The 20,895-nt window shown below is 38.1% G+C and overlaps 1 protein-coding gene across 21 annotated transcripts in view; it reads right to left on the reverse strand.

Moving 5' to 3' along the window:
* The window catches only part of DTNA (dystrobrevin alpha), a 354,661-nt gene that overhangs the window by 22,749 nt on the left and 311,017 nt on the right, over window positions 1-20,895 (reverse strand). For 14 of the 21 annotated variants that reach the window (XM_075993555.1, XM_075993556.1, XM_075993544.1 and 11 more), the window contains 4 exons: window positions 19,225-19,312; window positions 15,961-16,058; window positions 11,067-11,180; window positions 6,146-6,242 (listed from right to left, as the gene is read on the reverse strand). In XM_075993555.1, the coding sequence (XP_075849670.1) occupies window positions 6,146-6,242; window positions 11,067-11,180; window positions 15,961-16,058; window positions 19,225-19,312 (397 nt within the window). Of the gene's footprint in view, window positions 1-2,978; window positions 4,315-6,145; window positions 6,243-11,066; window positions 11,181-15,960; window positions 16,059-19,224; window positions 19,313-20,895 lie in introns of those variants that run through there. The other 7 variants (XM_075993553.1, XM_075993551.1, XM_075993552.1 and 4 more) reach the window with 2 other exon arrangements.

The raw sequence follows: 20,895 nt of genomic DNA on the forward strand, positions 1-20,895 counted from the left end.
TGGGTAGGAAGGTCAATGTGGCTCCAGCAACCAGGCTGGCTGCAGGCAGCAGAGAGAAATGGGAGTGGGAAGGGGGAGCCAAGTTTGGAGGCCTCCAGTGAAGACCTTATCATGAACTAGAGGGTCCTCTTCCAAGGTTTTTAAGCAGATAAATAATTTTTACTTCTCTAGAATTAATCGATCAATCCTTAATTTAAAAAAAAAAGGTGAGAGAGAGAGGGAGAGACTCTGGGAGTCTGGGAGGGTGCATTTTTTGAACACAAGATGACAGTTTTCATCTTAATTATTGGTGAGTGAATTATCCCCTCCCTCCCATTTGACGGATACACTACTCCATAGACTACCCACCAGGGAGGTTGAACAAGGGAAAGGCAGGAAGGTGAAATCCCAGCTGGTAAAATCGGTCACTTCTGGCCTGCTTGTTGGTATTCTATAATGTGTTTTGAAGAAGTAGGAATCTGATGACTGTAATTTCCTGCATTAATTGGACTATTCAATTATAAATAGAGAAGAGAATAGGGGCAGGTAATGGAATTTGGAAAGATATTTGACTTTCTTTTTATTTTTTTCCCCACTGAATTAGTAAAATTATATTATTTAACATAATATATATATATGTTACCCTCCCAAATGAAGAACAATTTGATTCCAAAGTTTAAAATGTAATTTTCAAAATGAATCCTCATTGCAAATTTGAAAAAAAAAGCCCTGAAAATTAATGCAAACTTAATTTTGATCCTTGACTAAACCAATCACCTTTCTTACACAAAAATATATATTATAAATAATACTTTCAGAAAAAGTCTTGGATGTTTTATTGCACATTGAACAAAACATGTGCCACTTTCAGCCCTTCACTGTATTAGCTGTTTAAAATATGTACTCGAATTTGGATGAAAGCAACACTCTGCAGATATTAGCATATCTAGGATCGTATCTGATAGTCCCAGAAATAGAAAAATATAATCTTACTGGACTGGTTATTTCACTTTTTGTTGAATAAGAACGACTGTTTTCTACTGTTAAAAGTAATTACAAGAGATCTGAACAAATGAAAAGTCCTGTTCAAATTTCTCCCCTTGACAGAGACACTGTTAGTTAAATGTAAGGAAGAAAAGTGAATGTGTGAGTGTGTATGCACACAAATTATGGGCCAAGTTTGAGAATTTTATATACATGCATGTGTATACATATATGCATATATTCATACTTATATTTGACATTTATATAGTATTTTCCAAAGTATTTTCACATGTTATCTTTTAAATTCAATACAATAATCCTATGAGCCATGTATCATTAATATGTTTGAAACAGATTACCAGGAAGTTAATTGACTTACTTAAGATCTTACAGTTGTGAGCAAAGAGCTGGAACCACTGTGATTCAGGTCCAATAACCTTTCTAAGAAAATTATTATTGAGACCTTACTTTCCGGGCTCAAAGTCAGGATACTTGGTTTTAGACTGATACGTAATATTTGGAACTAGAAATATACCAGAAACTTTGTAACATAGTGTTACTGCAGTTACACCCATGCTGCTCTCATTATTAAGCTTATTATGAGTGTTTTTTTCATGGTTCCTTCAATAAATCTTAAAGATACACAAAGAAGAAAGAGGGTAGGATAACTTCAATTCAAGTTTTGTAAAAAAAAAATTTATTGCTTGTGATACCATATATCATATTATATTACAGGCACTACTTTTGAAAATTCATGTTCTCTCCTCAAGGGGAATAAATTCATGCATTACCTCTAACAAGAAACAATGTAAGTAGGAATTGTATATAGCAGTATAATAAAACACTACATTGAACCACGCAGACTTATGATAAAGCAAGTAGAAGTCATTAAATCAAGCACAATTTTTTGTGTGGAGTGTTTAAGTTTGGTTTTACAAAAAGAATGTCCCCAAAGGGAAAAGGCTCATAAATAAAAACAGAATTTAGAAGCAGATGCAAGTCTAAAACCTCTAAATTCTCTCCTTAGATCATGTTATATCATAAGAAGCCTATATTTGGGCAGGCATTTGTTTATTTCCTTGTAGAACTGCCTCTATAGGGTTAAGATTTATGGGGTTCTGTCTTTAATTTGAATCTGAAGGTCAGTATAAGAAACAGCCACATGAAATCTATGGCTGCATTTTCCCATTTTATTATTTGGTACTCCTCCTAGAAAGCTATGAGTGAGAAGCTTCTTTTATATTTTACACCAACAGAAATTTTGTTCCCCTGAGAAGTGCTATTTCTGTACTGATAAAATCACTGATTTTATGTTTCCTTTTTCACTTCATTGCTGGAAAGCTCAGAGTAACACCCTTGTCCTTTACGATTAGCGTGTTCACATTTTCTTTAGTTTTCCTTTGTTCTATTTCAATTTTATGAAGTTGCTCTTTATACATTTTGTTGTAAGCTGCCTCAGGTCCTTCATGAAAAGAGGCTTGAGTAGCAAAGCAAATAAAGAAGTAAAACAGACAAACTCTCCCACCGCCCAGACAGTGCGTTGCAGACATCTGGAAGGGGTGGACTAATGGCCTTAGGTGCTTATGCTGATGAACCACTGCTGGCCGACCTCCCAAGATGCAGGCGCTGCTGAGGGTGGAAGGTGAAGGGGCAGTGGGGCCGCCTTACAGGCACTGCCATAGCTTGGCTATGTGCATCCAGCTGTTATGAACTTCCTGGTCTGTGGGAGCCTTTAAGAATGTGTTGCCTGGGAAATGGTAGGGAAGGGATCTCCAAGGGAAGTGGCCAAAGCAAGGCTGATGGAATACAGGACCATTGCCCTTTCTCTCCACTAGGAGGAGACAGGTCATATTTGAATCTTCTTTTCTTTCTTTCTTTTTTTTTCTTTTTTTTTTTTACTGTACATGCTAAGTAAGAGACAGGAAAGAAAAGAGGCCATTTGCAAAGAGAAGTACCATGAGAAAGGCATTTTTCTCTACCATGATCTAAGTGTATTGGAAGCACAATAGCAATACCCCATGTACGCATTTATGGGCAATTATACAGGCTGTAAATGTTGCATGTCCTTCACCCAGAGGGACTGTCTCTTATTAAAATTTGACTTTAGTAAAGTAACTTTTTTCACAGAATACAAAATAATGTAATACATTATCTTTATTGTCTGACATTACAGATTGATTTTACACTTTCCTTTTTTACAGACCATGGGAATGAAGGGTAAAAATGTGTCCAGCATTTTGCAAACATTCTTGGTTACACACAAACACACACAATGAATAATAGCAAAGAGCATACAGAAGAATTAAAAGATATGTTGAAATTGGACAGGCTGGGTTCTAATTGCTCCATGGAAATAATATAAAGCTTTGTAATAATGCTAGTGATTGGGGTATATTGTCATACACAGCTTGGTACATGCACTTGAAATTAAAGCTGCTTTTATTTTGCTTCTGTTTAATTTAATTTAATTTTTGTCCCATATGCTGCTCCCGCTGCTGGCTTCTGAACCTGACCACGGGTTCAGACACAGCTCCAGTTTAAACTATGGATAGTGTCACAGTGCCCCTATTTCCAGAAAAAAAAAAGTGTATGTAATGACATGAAATCTCAGAGCAGAAACGTTCTTGGTGATAAGAGAAAAGCTGATAATTACCTCTGCTTTAGGGATTATTGTCAACCAACAGTAGGGATTTTGCTTTAGGGAAAAACCGGAAAGATGGAAGTGAACAGTACTGAGTATAGTCTTTCATAAGATTGAGCACATTTTGGTGATCAGTGGGGAACAGGGCTTAATAATTATGTAATGAAAAGAGATTTAATTGTCCCATTTTTATAAAAAGAAGTTCCACACATTTTCAGTAAAATGGAAAGTGAACTGAATATTCACAGCATGAGATGATACAGAGGTTAGCTTCTAAATGCTGTGGGTTTTGAGATGATATGACCCTCAATGTAGCTCTAGTGACTATGGCAGGTGTCTTGCTATTAAGAGAAGGGTCAGATCAACAACCCTGAAAAGCACAAGACTGGTTTGAAACTTCTACCCTTGGGGATCTAAAAAGTTTCCAACAAATGGCAATTTGTTCCCTCTTCTAAAAGATGTAATAGCTCTTCTTTTGATGCTCATAGTAGTGATAGTTATAAAAAATGCTCAATTTTATATCTCTTAATTCAAGCACTACATCGAAAAGGAAGCAAATTAGTATGATTTTTTTTTCTCTTTCCAAACTGAAGCATGAACATACATTAGAGGCAAAAGCAATGAGAAAACGGCAGGTCGGCAGGCCCCTCCACTGTTAGTTAAGACCTGCAGTAGGGGACATAACTTACTCCCTGCTTCAGTTCTTCTTCCTACAGAAAGATTGAATCAATAACAGTTAGATTACCCAGGGTTCCAATAAGAGCATGTATACAGCGTGAAGGAATGCAAGCTGGAAGAAACATCAACATGGCTTTGATGCAAGTCTGGGCTTCTGCCACCTCAGTGACTATGGCTCTAAGTCCACTTAGGTCTTTGGGACCACAGGACCATGTCTTTCCTTCATGGAAAGAGGGTCTTTTCAGCCACCTTTTAACACGATCTGTCTCTCTGTCCTGATGTTTGCACAATTTGATACAAAGGCTGTGCTCAGTAGGGATAGGCTGATGCCAAGATGGCTGGTGGTGAATAGACTCCTGTCCCATAGTGAAAGTGTTGTCATTATGGAGACAGAAGTTATAGGAACATAGGGAGAAGTTTTCAGAGCTTCCTGTCATTTAGGGAAGGGATTTAGTCCTCTTCATGTGGTATATTTTGAAATGGAAGTAGAAAGAGCATTACTGGGTTATTGAATGAGATAATAGGCCAGAAACAGCAGCAGATTATGAATTATCTAGTCCTGCCTTGTCTAACATGGGTTTAAAAAAAACAAAACATCTGAATTCTACACTTTACACGTCTACCAAAAAGTAAATTTTGTGGAGTGAAGATAAAGCAAATTAGTAATAAAGTAAATTTTAATCTACCAAAAAGTAAATTTTGTGGAGTGAAGATAAAGCATTCCCAGCACTGATTGTTAAACAGGACACTGATGGTGGGAAAAGTGGACCAAGGAATAAAACAGAGTGAGGAAAACGAAAGAAAGAAATGTTAGAAGAACAATGTCTGAGACACAGTAGGTTTCAACAAACATTTGTTAAAGAAGAGAAATAAAGAAGGAAAGAGAGAGGACCAAAGAAAGAAAGAAAGAAAAACAAAAAAGTAAAAGAAAGACAAACAAAAGACAGAAAGGGAGAAAGGAATGGACGGACAAAATAAAAGGAACAAATGATGGTGTGTCAGGGATGGGGGAACCCAGGGACTGAAAGTCAGGACATCCTGTCTCAGCAGGAGCTGCCTAGGGTCATCCCTTCATTGTGCTCCTGTCAGAAGTTTCATTTCCTGCCTTTGGCATGTCGCAGTTCCGGTCCATACTGGTTCATGCCTGTTTACATTAGGCAGGATGATCACACAGCACTGGTATTTCTACTGGGCTGACTGTGGCCACAATTTGTCTACTTTTGGCTTGAAATATAATTTAATATACACTGAAGAAGGGATAAGGCTTTATTAAAAGAAGAATGCCACTCCCTAATGAGAAAAATAGACTACAATTCTACAGAAGATCATCTTATTACTAAAACACTCTACTCACAGAAGAGGAAGGAGATATTCTCATTGACGGTTTGCATTTGAGACCACTAGAAATCATGTGACTTACCACTAAAGCCACACAGATGGGATAAAATATTTTACTGAAATCAACAAAGTCATTCCTCTTAATAAAACTATAATCACCAAAATTATTTAATGGCTATCTCTTAATTTTCTGAGTTAGACATTAGCCTCTGTTCAATTTAATCAGAATTGTAGAAAGCTATTAAATATAAAATATTTCTAAATAAATCCAGTTTTATTGCTTTCAAGGACATAAAGAGATGAAATAAGCCAAGAAGCAGTTGCCCAAAGAAGGCTGTCAGCAGTCTGGTTCCAGGAAATCGACAAGAATGAGCTCTATAACTGACTGCTCCTGTTTCATTGGTCTAAACACCAGTTCTACATCTGAGTTTGAAACTTTGGGGGAAATCACATATAGTAAATTGCAAAAAATTTTCACAAAGCCATGGGAATAGGTCTAGGAAACATTTAATTAAAATGTCTTACCTTTAGTAGCTTCATGAGACCTTCTAACTGCACCATTAGCTCTCGCCGGCTCTCCTGGAGAGCAGACATTCTCTGTTCCAGCTCATCCTTGCGCTGTCTAAGAAAGGAGCAGTTGCCGTCAGAAGCAGCATTTAACTCTCTGAGCGAATCACATTTCCCATTCTTGAGGGCCTAGTGGTCTATCAGAGAAAGGGCATCTCTGGGCATTTGACATGGTTACCAGGCAGGGAACTGTCATTAAGTGAATGAACAATTACAGCTCGAGGTGCTCTTTTGTTAGTTAGAAGTCACATTAAACTTAAACAGAGTTAAAATGATTTCAGACATTTCCACCTTTCTATTAATACTATGAATGAAATAACCATCAAATGAAATATATTCTGGATGTTTGCCAGGTAGTGGGCCCTGTGCTGTGACATGGGTTCCCTGGAGACAACAAAGTTTCAAATTGTCACTGAAGAAGGCTGATCATACAGAGTCCCCAAATGCAAGAACCCATAGAAAATACTGATTACTTTAGCATGTGGAAATGGGATTTAGAAAAGTACATTTTAAATCTCTTCTGTCCTCAGCATGCAATGAGGTGCTTTTGGAAGTGAAATATTAATAGTACATAGATATAGTCAGTCTAAATTTTTTGGTTTGGGTTTGGTTTCATAAAGTGGAGTCAGAATAAAAGACTTCCTACATAATTGATCTACAACCAAAAATGATATATAAGATTTGTGTTTATTTAATTTTGTTTTGTTTTGCAGACTTAATATTAAACTGTCAGCAAGAATGGAAACCAGTGAGGCCAATTTGTACTGTATCATTTATGTTGACACAAAGAGGTCCCAAAAATATCTTTAAAGGGGGAAAGAAATGAAACAGTATGAAGAGGAATATTAATGGCTCACATTTCTGAAGTATATGTATACATTTCAAATCCATTATTGAATGATCATTATTGAATAAGTAATAGATACAATTTTCTCTTGTCTCAAATGCTCCTGTTTGAAATAGTATCATTTACATTATAAAAATGTGTAGATACTTGAAACATGTATGTATTAATGTATGAATGGCTATGGCTAGATTCAATGGCATAGATACCATGTTAAGTGGAACTATAGCAGAGACCCTGAAATAAAAAACTGCCAATGTAAAAATGTCACAGTGAGCTAGCTCAATGACTCATCCAGTTGAAAGATATTTTGTGGGAGGACAGGTTAAGGATGTAAATGAGATATTTCTAATTTACTTTCATTTAGGCCTTCTCTATAATACATTATAAATTTAAAATTTATAAACATTTCATAATCCTTTTGGAACATACTTATATTTTTACTTATTATTGTCACTTATGGCTTAGTCCTGAAGCAAGTCTTCCCTCCATTTCCTTTACAATTGTCTTTTTTCTGAATCCAGAGGATGGCAAATATCATCATTTTATAGGCTTTAATAGTATCTTATTTTAGCCTTTGTCTTCCAGGGCTAAAGCACTCTAATGTCTTGCCTTATTCAAAAAAAATTTTCAATGACAAATCCATTAGCTTTTCATTTGACCTTGTCTGCACATGGTGTTCCAAGTACATCCACAATAGGCCTTGGTACAAGACTAGGTAATATTTCTGATTTATTTCTAGTTCTCTTCTTGATACTGCTCTGTGATTTTTGGCCTTTTGGCCACAAGAACATGTTGGGAAGAAGGTTAAAGCAAAATTTGAATATTATAGGTCAGAAATACTAACACCTATGATCAGAAAAGTTAATTGGTATTAATTTAGAATTAGTCAAAATTTTAAAAGTCTTATTTGTGCATTTATATTACAGTAGTAATCTCATAAAAACATGATATTGATTAAATTAAAAAAATTTAATGATGTCTTTATTCAATATTTAATGATGTCTTTATTCAATCTTATCTATAGGTGTTTCTACCTGTGGTTACCTGCAGGTGTAATAACAAATCTGTGGTGTACCCCCCATCATTCCATGGAGAGGAAGCAAACAAGGACTAAATAGTGATTTCATTTTCTTAGAGCTAAATGTATTCATCTCTAAAGGAATACCTTATAATCTTAAATTGTAAGATTATTTCTAATTTTGTATGTGTGTTAAAACATACTTTCTCTTAGGATAGTGTTGGGACAATTGGCAAAAGTTTACTCTAGATTTCATATTAGAGAATAATGTATATCAAGATTAACTTTCCTGAAATTGAGGATGGTGCCATGGTTATATTAAGGAACTTTTTTCCTTAGAAAATATACACATTAAGTACTTAGGGGTGAAGGGTTATTAAGTCTGCAACTTTTATTTAACTTCCATGAGTCTCAGTTTCCTTATCTATAAAAGGAGGATAATAATAGTGTCTATCACCCAGGTTTGTTACAGCAATTACACAGGACAATGTACGTAGAGCTTAGTATATAGTAAGTGTCAGAAGAGCACACAGAAATGCCTATATTATACTCCTCTGCATTGCCAGATCTGGGCTACAAATGGTTTTCAGTTTCCTTGTGGCTAAATAAAAAGGGAAACATGATCATTTAGAAAGCAAATACGTGTTAATGAAGAACAAAACTCCACTGCCTTCTCTTCCTCCCCTGCCCTACAGCTGAAAGAAATTTCTTCTGTTGATTTTCAGGAAGAGGCTTGGGAAGAGGTAATAGAGAAGACCATTATGAAAGCTACAAGGAGTTCATGTGGCTGATTCATGTGGGCACCCTCCATGCGAACTAAGGTTTGCAAGACATCATTTTTTTGTAACTCTTTGAAAGTCTTAAATGATGAAAAGATAAAACTTAGAATACCTAAGGCAAGGTTTCTTAACCTGGGGTGTGAGAGTATATGTGATATCCCTAAATTATGACAATGCTTAGCACAGAGAAAATGGTTTATGAGTATCTAGAGAAACACTTATTCAAGGGAGGATATTTCTTCTTCTAGGCAGAAGAAACTTGAAGAATATGGAGGCAGGCAAGCAAATCAGTTGGGGTTTAGGTGTATCAGGCCTCAGGTCTTGGGTGTGGGATAAAAGCATAGAAGTTTCCAGCAAATCTGGACTCCTTAGTGTACCTTTGGGCTCAGCTGAGGTCATGGGATGCCCACAAGTCAGGGCTACAGGGCTGATTAGAATTGTTAGTCTGTTCTAAGATGGCAACATGAAGGAGGGCAGAAATATCACTTGGAAAGTGCGTTATCAGTGAACCATGCATATCAAGATGCCTTCCCATACTGTACAATCCCGATGGAATCAAATAGTTTCGAAAGCAAAGCTAAATGGGAGGAACTGATGAAATGCTTTTGAAAAATTCCTAGTCATCCTGCCTCCAATAGAGAATGGGATAACCAAGAGAAGAGGTATAAAGAACATTTCAGGCAGAGACAAGGCAACTGAAGTGGAGATGAATGACTATTTCCAAGTTGCTTTATTCAGATATATTTCCGTGTAGATTAGACTTGACTTTCAACTTGTAAGCTTGGAGGGCCTATGTAATCCTGTTCAGCAAAAGACACTTTCAAGCAGAAATTCACTTCTAAATGCATTGAGGATGAGGATGATGATATGAAACATCACTTTTTCCTTCTTTTCATTTTCACCCCTTCTGTAGTAGAATGTGCAAGGACTTCCAACACATCTCTCTGAAGGTAGGACCAGAAATCATACAGGTTGAGAAGGAAGAATTTCTGTTTCATTTAGTCCATTAAATTATTTTGTTATTCTAAAGTATGAAGTGATCTGTTCACCTCAAGCAGTGCCTACAACCTGCAGGGCTCAGACATCAACATGTCTGAAGAGCGGCTGGGATGGAGCCCCCAGAAACACTCACAGCTGCGATGAATAGGGACTTGATAAAATCCAAACACGGTTATACAGAACCTACTTCATTTAGTCTCTTTGTATGGAGGAAGTATATGACACTCATTATGGCAAAAGTTTCTGAGAGGAGGCACTTGTACATACTATACAAAACATGATTCTGAGTAACAGATACACTTGGAATGTACCCGGCACCCAAACTGAAAGATGAAAAGAATGTAAACTTGCTAACTAAAGGTGCCATGTGAAAGATCAGTATGACATTTCTGTGATGGATGTCTTTGAATTTATTTTTCTGTTGTTTGCTACACAAACATAGTTGAGTACATGGCATTTTCAAGGCATGGTACTAAGCCAGTCTGATGCAGAGCGCAGAGCAAGGCTTCCATTTCTCAGCATGGAGGTAGTGGGAGGGACTACAGTCCTTCTCCAAAACCTACTACTGTCTAGTTTTCTCACTCTGAGCAGTGCACTGGAATTCAGGGGCTAAATCAGATGACCTTCTATGTTCCCTTCCAACTCAAATATTTAATGATGACAGACCAAACAAAACCAGACTTTTAAATTCATTTACAGAATAAGAACATATGAGGTCTATTTTTTAAGGTGTTTAAGATTTTGAGTCTTAAGATCTTTAATATTAATTAATTAAGATGAATCTAATCTTTAAGATTTTTTTAAATAAAGCTATTAGGGATCAAGATTTAGAAAAAAAAATCAGACTCCCTCTTGTTGGTTATAGGTAAATTTTTAAAATTTAAAAACCTGTGATGTTTATTAGTTGTACTTTGTTTTGTTGATCATGTGTATCACACATTGTTGATAGCGCAAATATCTAAAAGAGCTGAGTTCGAATTTTTTCCAGTGAGAGATGTTATTTCTGATCTTTAGATCGGAACACTATTTCCTTTTCTCTGTGTCAAATGAAAGTAAAATATAAACAGCTTCTCTCCAAACCCCCAAAATCTCAGCAACTAGGTGTGCACTATGGAAAAACAACAAGCATCAGCAGCTGTGGTGTCTAAAGACTGTTTTCTGGTTAGACACTGTTGGACTTTATTACAGATCTCAGACATTTATACTCGCTGCGATGACGTGGGTGCCCTCTCTTACCTGAGGAGCCGGAGTTCTGCCAGCAGGGTGGGGTTTTGCTGCGCCTTCTCTGGTGTGGGCTGAGAAGCTTGTTCATGCTCTAGCCGAAGTCTCTGGATCTCCTGTAAGATTTCTCTTGGGAGAGAGGAGGAAGGGGAGAAATTAGGGCCAATGAACTTCCAGGATACTAACAGCAACGCAGATGAGGGCCACCAGAATAAAGAGAGAAGGGACCACCCTATGTTTAGGAGCAGGACTGAACTGACCTTCACTAACCAATAGATTCACTGTGTTTATGAGGCTTTGGCTGTAGCTAGTGGGGGTAGCGGGGGGCTGCGGGTGAGGGGAAGACTGACTTCATGTCCAGCGCATCCCAACCCTGAAGGTTCTGCAGTGTGTTGTCCAGTGTTGGCACCAGGACCCAGTAATCTCTCTAGTAAGTAACATGATGCTGCGGCAATGCGTTCAACTTTGAAGAGCACGCTGCTTAAGAGACAAAAATGGAGCCTCTGTTATTTATGACACCATAAAGTACCAGCACCTACCAAGAAAGGACACTTGGAGGGAAAATAAGGACAAATGGTGGTCATTTAACAAAACTAAATAACCTCATTCTCTCAACAAGAAGGAAATTCTTCTCACCGAATTTATCTGAGAAACCTCCAGTTAGGCAAAATTCTTCCCCTTTTTTTCCTTAACACTCTAAGCCTTAACAATGGAGGAAGCCTTAGAAGGAAAGTGCTTTCAAAAGGATTCACTGTAATTGAGTCTGTGGCACACAGCGCTATTGGTGTGACCTCTGTTGGGGGTGAGACGTGTCAGTCTGTTATTGATGTTGGGGCCTGGATTTCCCTGCATGTGGGTGACATTAGCCTGGCCATAAAGGATAGGAGACCTGTGCAAGGCAAATTATCCCTAAGCCAGTCAGAAGCCATTAAGCAAGGTTATGGGTCACATATTCTTGGGGCCTGGGGGTGGGGTCAGTCTCCTACTCGGCAAAATGCACAAGAGCCAGCACGACAGGACAGAACACCGAGAATTGCAGGTGAACTTGGTGAGCAAGGGAGAAAGGAAAGAACCAGAGAGTGAAAGAAAAGAGGGCTGCTAGTGAACTCTGAATCACATAAAGACTATTGCTGAAAAATCTAGAATCCCTTATAGAAAGTTTAGAAATGAAAAACCAGAGAATCTTATAAATGAACATTCCAACAATATTTATTCTTTTGTCTAATCATCTCCTTATTTGGTTCCTTTGTTTTTATTTCTAGTACCATCTATTGAATATAGGTCCTCATCACTTCCTACCAGCTTCTTGTCAATCCCTTGTAAACGAAAGCTGCATATTTAGTAAGCTGATGGTTTTGCCATAAACATACAGGCATTCTGTCACTTGCCTCATCACTGCTGTCCATCATGACAGGATAAAATTCAAATTCTTTGGCCTGATGGGCAAGCCTTATACACTAATGTTGCCATTTTACTCTTCATCTCAGCCCCTTGGTGCTGCCTGGCAATTGTCTTCATCGCTTTTCTCAATGTCTGTGTATATTTTTACCCATAATCCTATCTCCCATCTTTCACTGCCAAATTTCACTGTCTTAAAATATCCAGCTAAAAACTTACCTTGTCCATCAAATTTACCCTACTCAAGCTAGACCACAATGATGGTAAGGTGGGTCATGATGGGGGAAAAGGGTAGACATGACACCTCACTTTTTAATTTTCATCTGTACAATGGGGATGGTAATAGTCACCCTGCCTATCTTAAAGAGCTTTTCTGAGGATGAAACGAAACAATATTTGTATACCTGTACTATAAATACATAAGATTGTCGTTATTCTCTCTTCAACACCTCAAAACAAAGACCCAGGTTTCCTCCTGCTGCCATCTGGAAGCTCTAATCATGTTATTAATTCTGGCTGTGGTCTCCTCTCCACTGGATGGCTCCTTGCTGGGTAGCAATCAAAATATGTTTTAGAGAGAAGGGACTTAGGGTTGGAGAAGGGGTTGTGGGATGACCTCTGGTAGCAACTCTGAATGAATGGGCTGTAGAGAGAGCCAGGTCCTTCTCCAGAAAATGGCCTCAACTCTGGCATAGTTCAATCAGGCCTCAAGCTGGCATAGCCTCCTAGTTCCAGATAAAATAGTTGATTTTATCTCTCCTTTAATCCTTTCTTCACCTCTTCTCTGCTAACTTGATGATGGGACACTCACTGACTTATTGACATGTCTTCATTCTGACTGAGTCATTTTTGAGCCCTTCCTATCCCATATTATAGTGTTACTTTGTTGACTAAAAGAAAAAACATTCTCTACATTCCTATTCTAACATTTGCTAAGGTTAGCAATAATAATGTTTTGTTTTAAAGATGTTGGAAATTTGGGTTAAATATAATTGTCAAGACTTTAAAACTTGTCCATTTTTCTTTGCTTTTCTTTTTCTCTTTCTGTGCCCTTTCTGGTGCCTGAATTGATGTAAAGTGTCGCGACAACACGTGGCCCCTCTGTTCACCTACTTCTCATCACCATAAACACTTACACAGCCCTTCCACCAGCCTAAGAGTCCACAGCGGTTCTTTTACATTGTTTGCTTTGACTAGCTCAACTCACATGTTTTCTCCAATGCCTCCCTGCCCTTCCTCTTACCTATGTCCCTCAACTACCTGTTTCCTTTCTTTGGGTCATTTCTCCTACTGGGTTTTAAGTGCCTTTGCTTATTTGAAAGCATTCCCTTCTCCCAATGCCTTTTCTGACTTAGCACAAGTGTTTGCACATAGTAGATATAATAAATGTTATACAAAATAGGATAGGTAATTTTATAGACTTGTGACTGTCCTGAGAAATTCTAATTTTTTTCTGTCGAACTCTCCATGCTTCTGTTCTCTCCCTTCTTAATTCTTGCCTCTTATTCCTTGATAAATTGAGAGGGATCACATGTGGCAAACTGATGTGAGCACATCTCCTTGGGGGTCAGAATAGAGAAGCAGTTTCAAAGGCTATGGAGTCATAGTGTCACATTGACGAAGCTATTTCTGTTTTAATTTGTGGTTTCCTAATGATGAGAACCAGGTCCTAAGACAATTAAGCCAAAAGCATTTTACTAGGAAAATTATGAAAATGTGCCAACAGAGTTTGCATCTTCCTTTTAATTTTTTTTTCTATGAACTTTAAAGAATACTTTGATCATGTATCCCCAAATTCTCAGGTCAAATTTTCCAGGCATGAAGTAATGATCACAACTTCCTCCTTTACTTTACCAGTTTGACCTCAGATGTCTCATCAGTGTTTAAGAATGAGATTTAGGCTGGTCCGATGGTAGTGGGTTATCAGAACTTATTCACATTAGTGTCACTAAAGTTGGTATTCAACCCCCCACTGCTAAATTTGACTGGCTTAAAAAAAAAAAAAAAAGAATGAGATTTAGCATGAAAACATCTGAGTGCTTTTTCCAAGAAATACAGCATAAATAAATTGTTCTTATGTTGGGCTTACTCAGCACTGAGTTTGAGATTCAACTCAGCTATCCATTACTTTCTCACTCAATACATATTTACTGAGCTTCTTACAATGTACCAGGCAGGTTTCTGGGCCCCAGGGGCCATTTGGAGTGGCCTCTGTTCTCAAAGAACTTCCATTTCAGTCAGGGAAGACAGACAATAAATAAGCAAACGAACACATACATACAGTTATTTTAGACACTGATAAGGGCAACAGACACTCACACCGGAGGAGGTCATAGAGAGTGGTTTCTAGGGTAGGGTGTAGTGGGCAAGAATAGACATGTGGTCTTTCAGGAGGCGACATTTGAGCTGACATCTAAATGATGAGAAGGAGCCCTCCAAGCAGAGACCTTAGGGAAGAGCCTTCTAGAGAACAGAACAGCTAGTGCAAGGGCTGTAAGGCAGAGTAAGCACCATGAGACTGGAGTGTGGTGAGCATGGTGAGCCAAGGCTGGAATGGCAGGAGGTAATCAGCTCAGGTAGGACCCTGCAGGTCATGGTAAGAGGAGGGGGTTTTAATGTAAGTGCGATGGGAAATCACTAGAGGGTTTGATATGGGAATGAGATGATAGGATTGATGTTTTAAGAAGGACAGGCCAAACTGGGAGGTGTGGAAGTGAAGTGGATAGTTTTCAGGTGTATGCTGTGGAGGCAGACTGTGAACCAATCTCTGTTGAACAGACGAAGGACCTGCTGTTGGGCTGGAGGTGGAGGTGTTTGGGTGATGGTGATGTCACTCCAGATGCCTTTTTTTTTGAGACAGAATCTCGCATTGTCACCTGGAGTAGAGTGTGTTGGTGTCCTCATAGCTCATGGCAACTTCCTACTCCTGGGCTCAAGTGATCCTCCTGCCTCAGCCTCCTGAGTACCTGGACTGTAAGTGTACGCCACCACACCTGGATAATTTTTCTATTTTTTTTTTTAGTAGAGACAGGGTCTCACTCTTGCTCAGGCTGGTCTCGAACTCCTGAACTCAAGCAATCCTCCCGCCATAGCCTCCCAGATGCCTCTTTAGCCCAGGGTCTTTACAGGGAGCCTTCCAGGTGAGCCTCCTACTTGTCTCTGGCTAGTAGAGACACCTTGTGCCTAGTTTCTGAATGAAATTAAGCATGTCAGAAAAAGGGAAGTGAGGCTATCTAGAGAGACAACACTAATTTCATTGACATCTAAGACCTTTATACACACACACACACACACACACACACACACACACACACACACACGCACAGTTTTCTCATGAAGCTTCTGAAGATCTTTAGATTTAAAGACCAGTATTCAAAAGCCAGCATCTGTGGAAGTCTTCCCTTGAATATGTATACAGCGTGAAAAGTCTGGAGACTTTAAAGCATGACCATAGGTTATTAATGAACGTACCAAGTTGCTCAAATACGCTAACATGTCTGCAAAGCCTTACCTGTTCTTGTTTTCTAGTTCTGCGATCAGCTGCCTCTGTTGCTTATTTGCATCAATGGTGAAGGAGATGTCAGGAGCACTTCTCTGCTGAGTTGGCTGCTGTAAAATATGTAGTTTACACAATTTAATATTGGGAATGTGAACTTATGCATTTGGGAAGACAGAAGTCATGAGATATGTAGACAAGGAAGGGGAAATTATTTCTATCAAAACAACAACAAAAAAGCAAATACAGAAAATTAAATTGCCATTCCTCTCCTAAGGACCAACTCTTCTGTGGATCTGGAGCACATCTATGCAACGGAAAGCAGAATGGAATTCTTCAGCAAGCAAATACATAAGACATAGTAAGAACTGTTCTTCAGCTTCCTGACTTGAAGTTTCTGGGAAGCTGTTTCATTCTTGCTAAGCTGTCCCTGTTGCAACTATTCTCTGAATATAAGTGTTGAGATGGCTATTTCTATAGCATTACTGTTCAATTACTGTAATGTGCAATTCAAAATTTCATAGTTTTTAAGTTATAGTTCATAAGTCTTTTTTGCTTTTGATTACCAAATTTTTATGCATTTCTTTATTCACATATATAATTTTATATTGATAGATTCATATGCATGTAGCTGTTTGCTTCTTCCTACCTTCATAGGACACCAGCTCATCATTCTTGGTCATGCAATCAGCTTTATCAACTGGTATATGTGTAGTCATAGCTTTATCAACTGGTATACATGTATATCGACCAGCTTTATCAACTGGTATATGTGTAGTCATAGCTTTCTCCATTCTCATGTAAGCATATATATCCTAAATCATAACATACCATACTTTATATGTCTGTATGTATAGAGACAAGGGTTTATTTGGTATTGCTTTATTTTTAAAATGGTTTCAGATTATCTACTGTTGTCTGTGCCTTGCTTTCTTTGCTCTACAGTACATTGTAAAAATTCCCCCAAGCCAATTTTTATTTTTTAAAAACAACTTTTAAAAATCACAACTGATCTTTCTACTGAAGAATGCAAAGCTTTTAAAAATAGCATCTGAAAAGATAAGGAGAAATCCATCCTGCTTTTTAATGTACAGAAACCTAACTGTAGGAATGGTTAAGTTTAGTAAAGGTCTGGCTTTTAGAAAGCTGTTCTATGATTTTTAATTCACATTTAGCTTAGCAAAGAAATGATTAGCATTGGTAATGAGGAATTTTGAGGTTCTATGTTTTATATCCTAAATGGCTTTCTATCGCTAAGTCTAGCATATGACAGCTTTGACTTGTGATCTAGGTTTTTCTTCTGATTTCACTATGTAAGTTTCTCTTTCTTTCATATATTTTATACATTGATAAAGGCTAAAGACTTATCTGAGCCAGTTGTGGATTTCAGTCATAGCCTTTCTCTTTATATTAATTGATCAGAAATTATTCAGACAGAAATGGATCCAAGTAAATGATCTTTCTATTTCCTTTCTAATCTGGTGTCATCTTCATAATCATGATTTATTTAGCTAATCATGCAATTCTTGATATGTGATCATGAAGAGATTTACAAAGGAACTAGAATTAATGTGTGAATGATATCTTTTCTGTGATGCATGCACAAAGGTTATATAGGATATAAGTAGGCAAGGGACACAAGTTACTGATGTACTCAAGACAAAAATGGAACAAAGACAGGAGAAGTTAGTGCACATATAAATAATAACATGTGCACAGAGATTTAGCAGCCTGCCAGGGATCACTAATTCAAATGCTGAAAGGGGCCAGCGAGGTAACCCAAATGAGAGAAGGGGGCCAGAGAATGGTTTGTGGCAAAGTGTCGCATTCTTGCCCTGTCCAAACCAGGCAGAGGACTGCCTCTACTGAAGCTGCTTGCTGCCATGAGAAACATGTGCCTGGTCTTGTCAGTCTCTCAGGATAACCTGAAAATCCAGAGTTTTGAGGCAAATCACCTGATCTGTAAATCTTGACAGCCAATAAAGAACTAAAAATACTGTGGGGCCTAACAAAACATTTCTGTGGGACAAATTTGGTCTTGAGGCTGCCATTTTGTGACTGCTGGTTAATGCAGCACTGTTATACATTTTATTATCTCACTGGACCCTAATGACAGGCTGCACTGACATATATAATAATTATAATTATACCTACTTACAGATGAGGAAACTGAACTCAAGGAGGTGGTGCTTTGTGTGATCATAGAGACCGGGAACACAGACTCAAAATTCCACATTGCAAATCCATCTCACCATATCATACCCTCTGCTTATAGAGGTATATGCATGATAAAGGCAAGAAAACTTGGAAAAGAGGTTCTTACAGAAGCCTTGTTTCTTTCAAGCGACTCCCAAAGGGGTTGCTTGTCCTAAAATCTAGTTCTCTCATATTCTCTTATATTTATTTTCTTTAACATGTTTGTTCTTTTTTTTTTTTTTATAGAATTTAAGATGTCATATACTGCAATTGTACCTCTGTTTTACCATGTCTGATTTTGGGGCCAGACAGTACACTTTTTAGCCTGCCATGGACTCTTCCATCTCGCTCATGGTAGTTTCTAACAGTGTTACAGTCACTGATGTCATAGACAGCAAGCGCCAGGGCCAGTGTAATGGGTCATTACGTGGCTCCCATCTGGGATCATTATTGAAGTGCTCAGCTCTGATAATTGCAACATCTGCCATGGAGGGGCGGGGGGTGTGGGGAGGCAACAGCTTCCTCACTGGCTCCCCTGCCACTCACTGCCCTTTGTGATGCCCTAAGCACAGCTCACCCTCAGTTCAGCACAGATGAATTCTGAATCCAGGTGTCAAACTGACTGTTGCTTTTGTCTAAGAGACAGAAGCAAATGGAAAAAAGTATCAGCTCTGTTGCCTCCACTAGTATATTTTAAGTGTCACTTGCAACTATTCTTATTTAACCCTAGAGTCTTCACTGAACACACTTGCCTTACATCCATTTTTTAAACAAAATCACAACCAGTCCTTGTCCCCATCCTCAGGTCTTCCTATGGGGTTGACACTGGGTGAAGGGGGGACATGGGCCTTCCCGCTTGACTGCAGGGCCACACTACTGTAGATGGCTTGTTCCTCAAGTCTGCCATTTTTAAACTGGAAATTCACCACCAGACACTACAAACATAGCAACAAACGCATGAACAATAAATTGGCACAAATTGTCTTGGTCATCGTCAGCAGCTATAATGGTAACAGTGAACATAACATGAAATTCAAGGACTCCAGATGCCAACAGATGGATCCTTCCACTCAAACTACTTACAGACGAGGAGGACTCTGCTGCCAGCCGTGCCGCATACCTGGCGATCAGCCTGTGTTCTTCATCAAGCCGGTTTGAACTCTCCAGCATGCTACCGAGAACAGAGCAAGAAGGAGACTGTCAGGTGACTGAGAATGACTGACATATTCATATTACCGTCAGAGAGGTTTGCTATTTCAATTTTTCAGTGCAAACAATTTACAAGCCATACAAAACCCTGTTAGATTAACGATCTCAGACTTGGACTCATGACATGATCTAATATGTGGCCAGCAAGGTCATTAATAAATCCTGTCTTCAGTCAACTCAATTGTCTTACTAAGAAAGCACCAAGGAGAGGTGACTTTTCTGATCAATATTTCTGATATAAGAATAATTTCTCTTTCATTTCATTGGCTTTAACATTTTCATTTCCTTATTACAAAAGTAACACATGTCCAAAATGGACATGATAGAAAATGTGGAAGCAAGAAGAAAGAGAAAAAAAATTGTGGTGAGTGTCCCGTGATTCCTATCTACTGGTATTCACATTCTTCTATAATCTTTTCCCATTTAGTATGGGCTAGATATACTCACTTACTTCTAGTGAATAGAATATGGCAGAAGGAATGGAATGTCACTTCCAAGATTAGGTTATAAAAAGACCATGGCTTCCATCTTGGGCTTGTTTTCTTTCTCTTGAGCTTTCTTGGATAGTGTGCCTGGTGGGAAGCTAGCTGCCATGTCCTAAGGCAGCCCTGTGGAAGACCCAGGTTATGAGAGACCCAAGCAAGCCAATAACCATATAAATGAATCCTCGCTGGCAGAGCCTTCAGATGAGATCACAGCCTGAGCTGACAGCTTGATTGTAACTTCATGAAAGTCCTTGAGCCAGAGGCACCTAGCTAAGCCAAACCTGGATTTGTGACCTACAGAAACTGTGCGATAATAAATATTTTTTGTTTTAAGCTGCTAAATTTTAGGGTAATTTATTATACTGCATTAGATAACTAATATAATTCTCATCTACAGTATTTCTACCCAGGTAACCTGCTTTTTATATTTACTACTAGAAAAGTGGAATTATAGTACTAGTTCCCCATGACACTAATGGGAATTGTTTAGTATCTCCTATAAATTTATGGAAACTGTTCATACTAAAACAAGGTAGATTTGAATCCCTAAAGACTAAAGCAAATAGAAGCATTATCACTTCTACCATATTTCAAAAAATTTCATCTCTGAAGCCTTTCATTCAAGACTAAATTTTGGGTGCCACTCAAAAAAATTCTATGAAATGTACCAATAACTAACCTGTTAACAGACTAGTTGGTGATAGTTTGGCTAATCAGTTATCGTGGTGTGTATCAGGTCAGAATCAGGATCAGAAACTAGTGCCTCTCATTCACAATCATACTTATATTTCTCTCCATCAGCTCTTAAATTTAAGGCTATTCCTTAAAGAAAAAGTTAATACTCATAAATATATATTAAAGAATATCCATTCCTATGCAAGTATTAAGGTTGTAAGAATTATTCATTGCAATGACTTGGATCCATATAAAGTAATGTACAATTATATTACTTATATTGACATTTATATATAAAGTAAACATATAACGTAGTCTCTTAACCTTTGTTCTAAAGTGAGAAGATGAGTGAAAATCATTATGTACTGCCAACATGTTGGCTAAG

This window comes from Microcebus murinus, chromosome 17, assembly GCF_040939455.1.
Source record: "Microcebus murinus isolate Inina chromosome 17, M.murinus_Inina_mat1.0, whole genome shotgun sequence".
NCBI classification, from domain to species: domain Eukaryota; kingdom Metazoa; phylum Chordata; class Mammalia; order Primates; family Cheirogaleidae; genus Microcebus; species Microcebus murinus.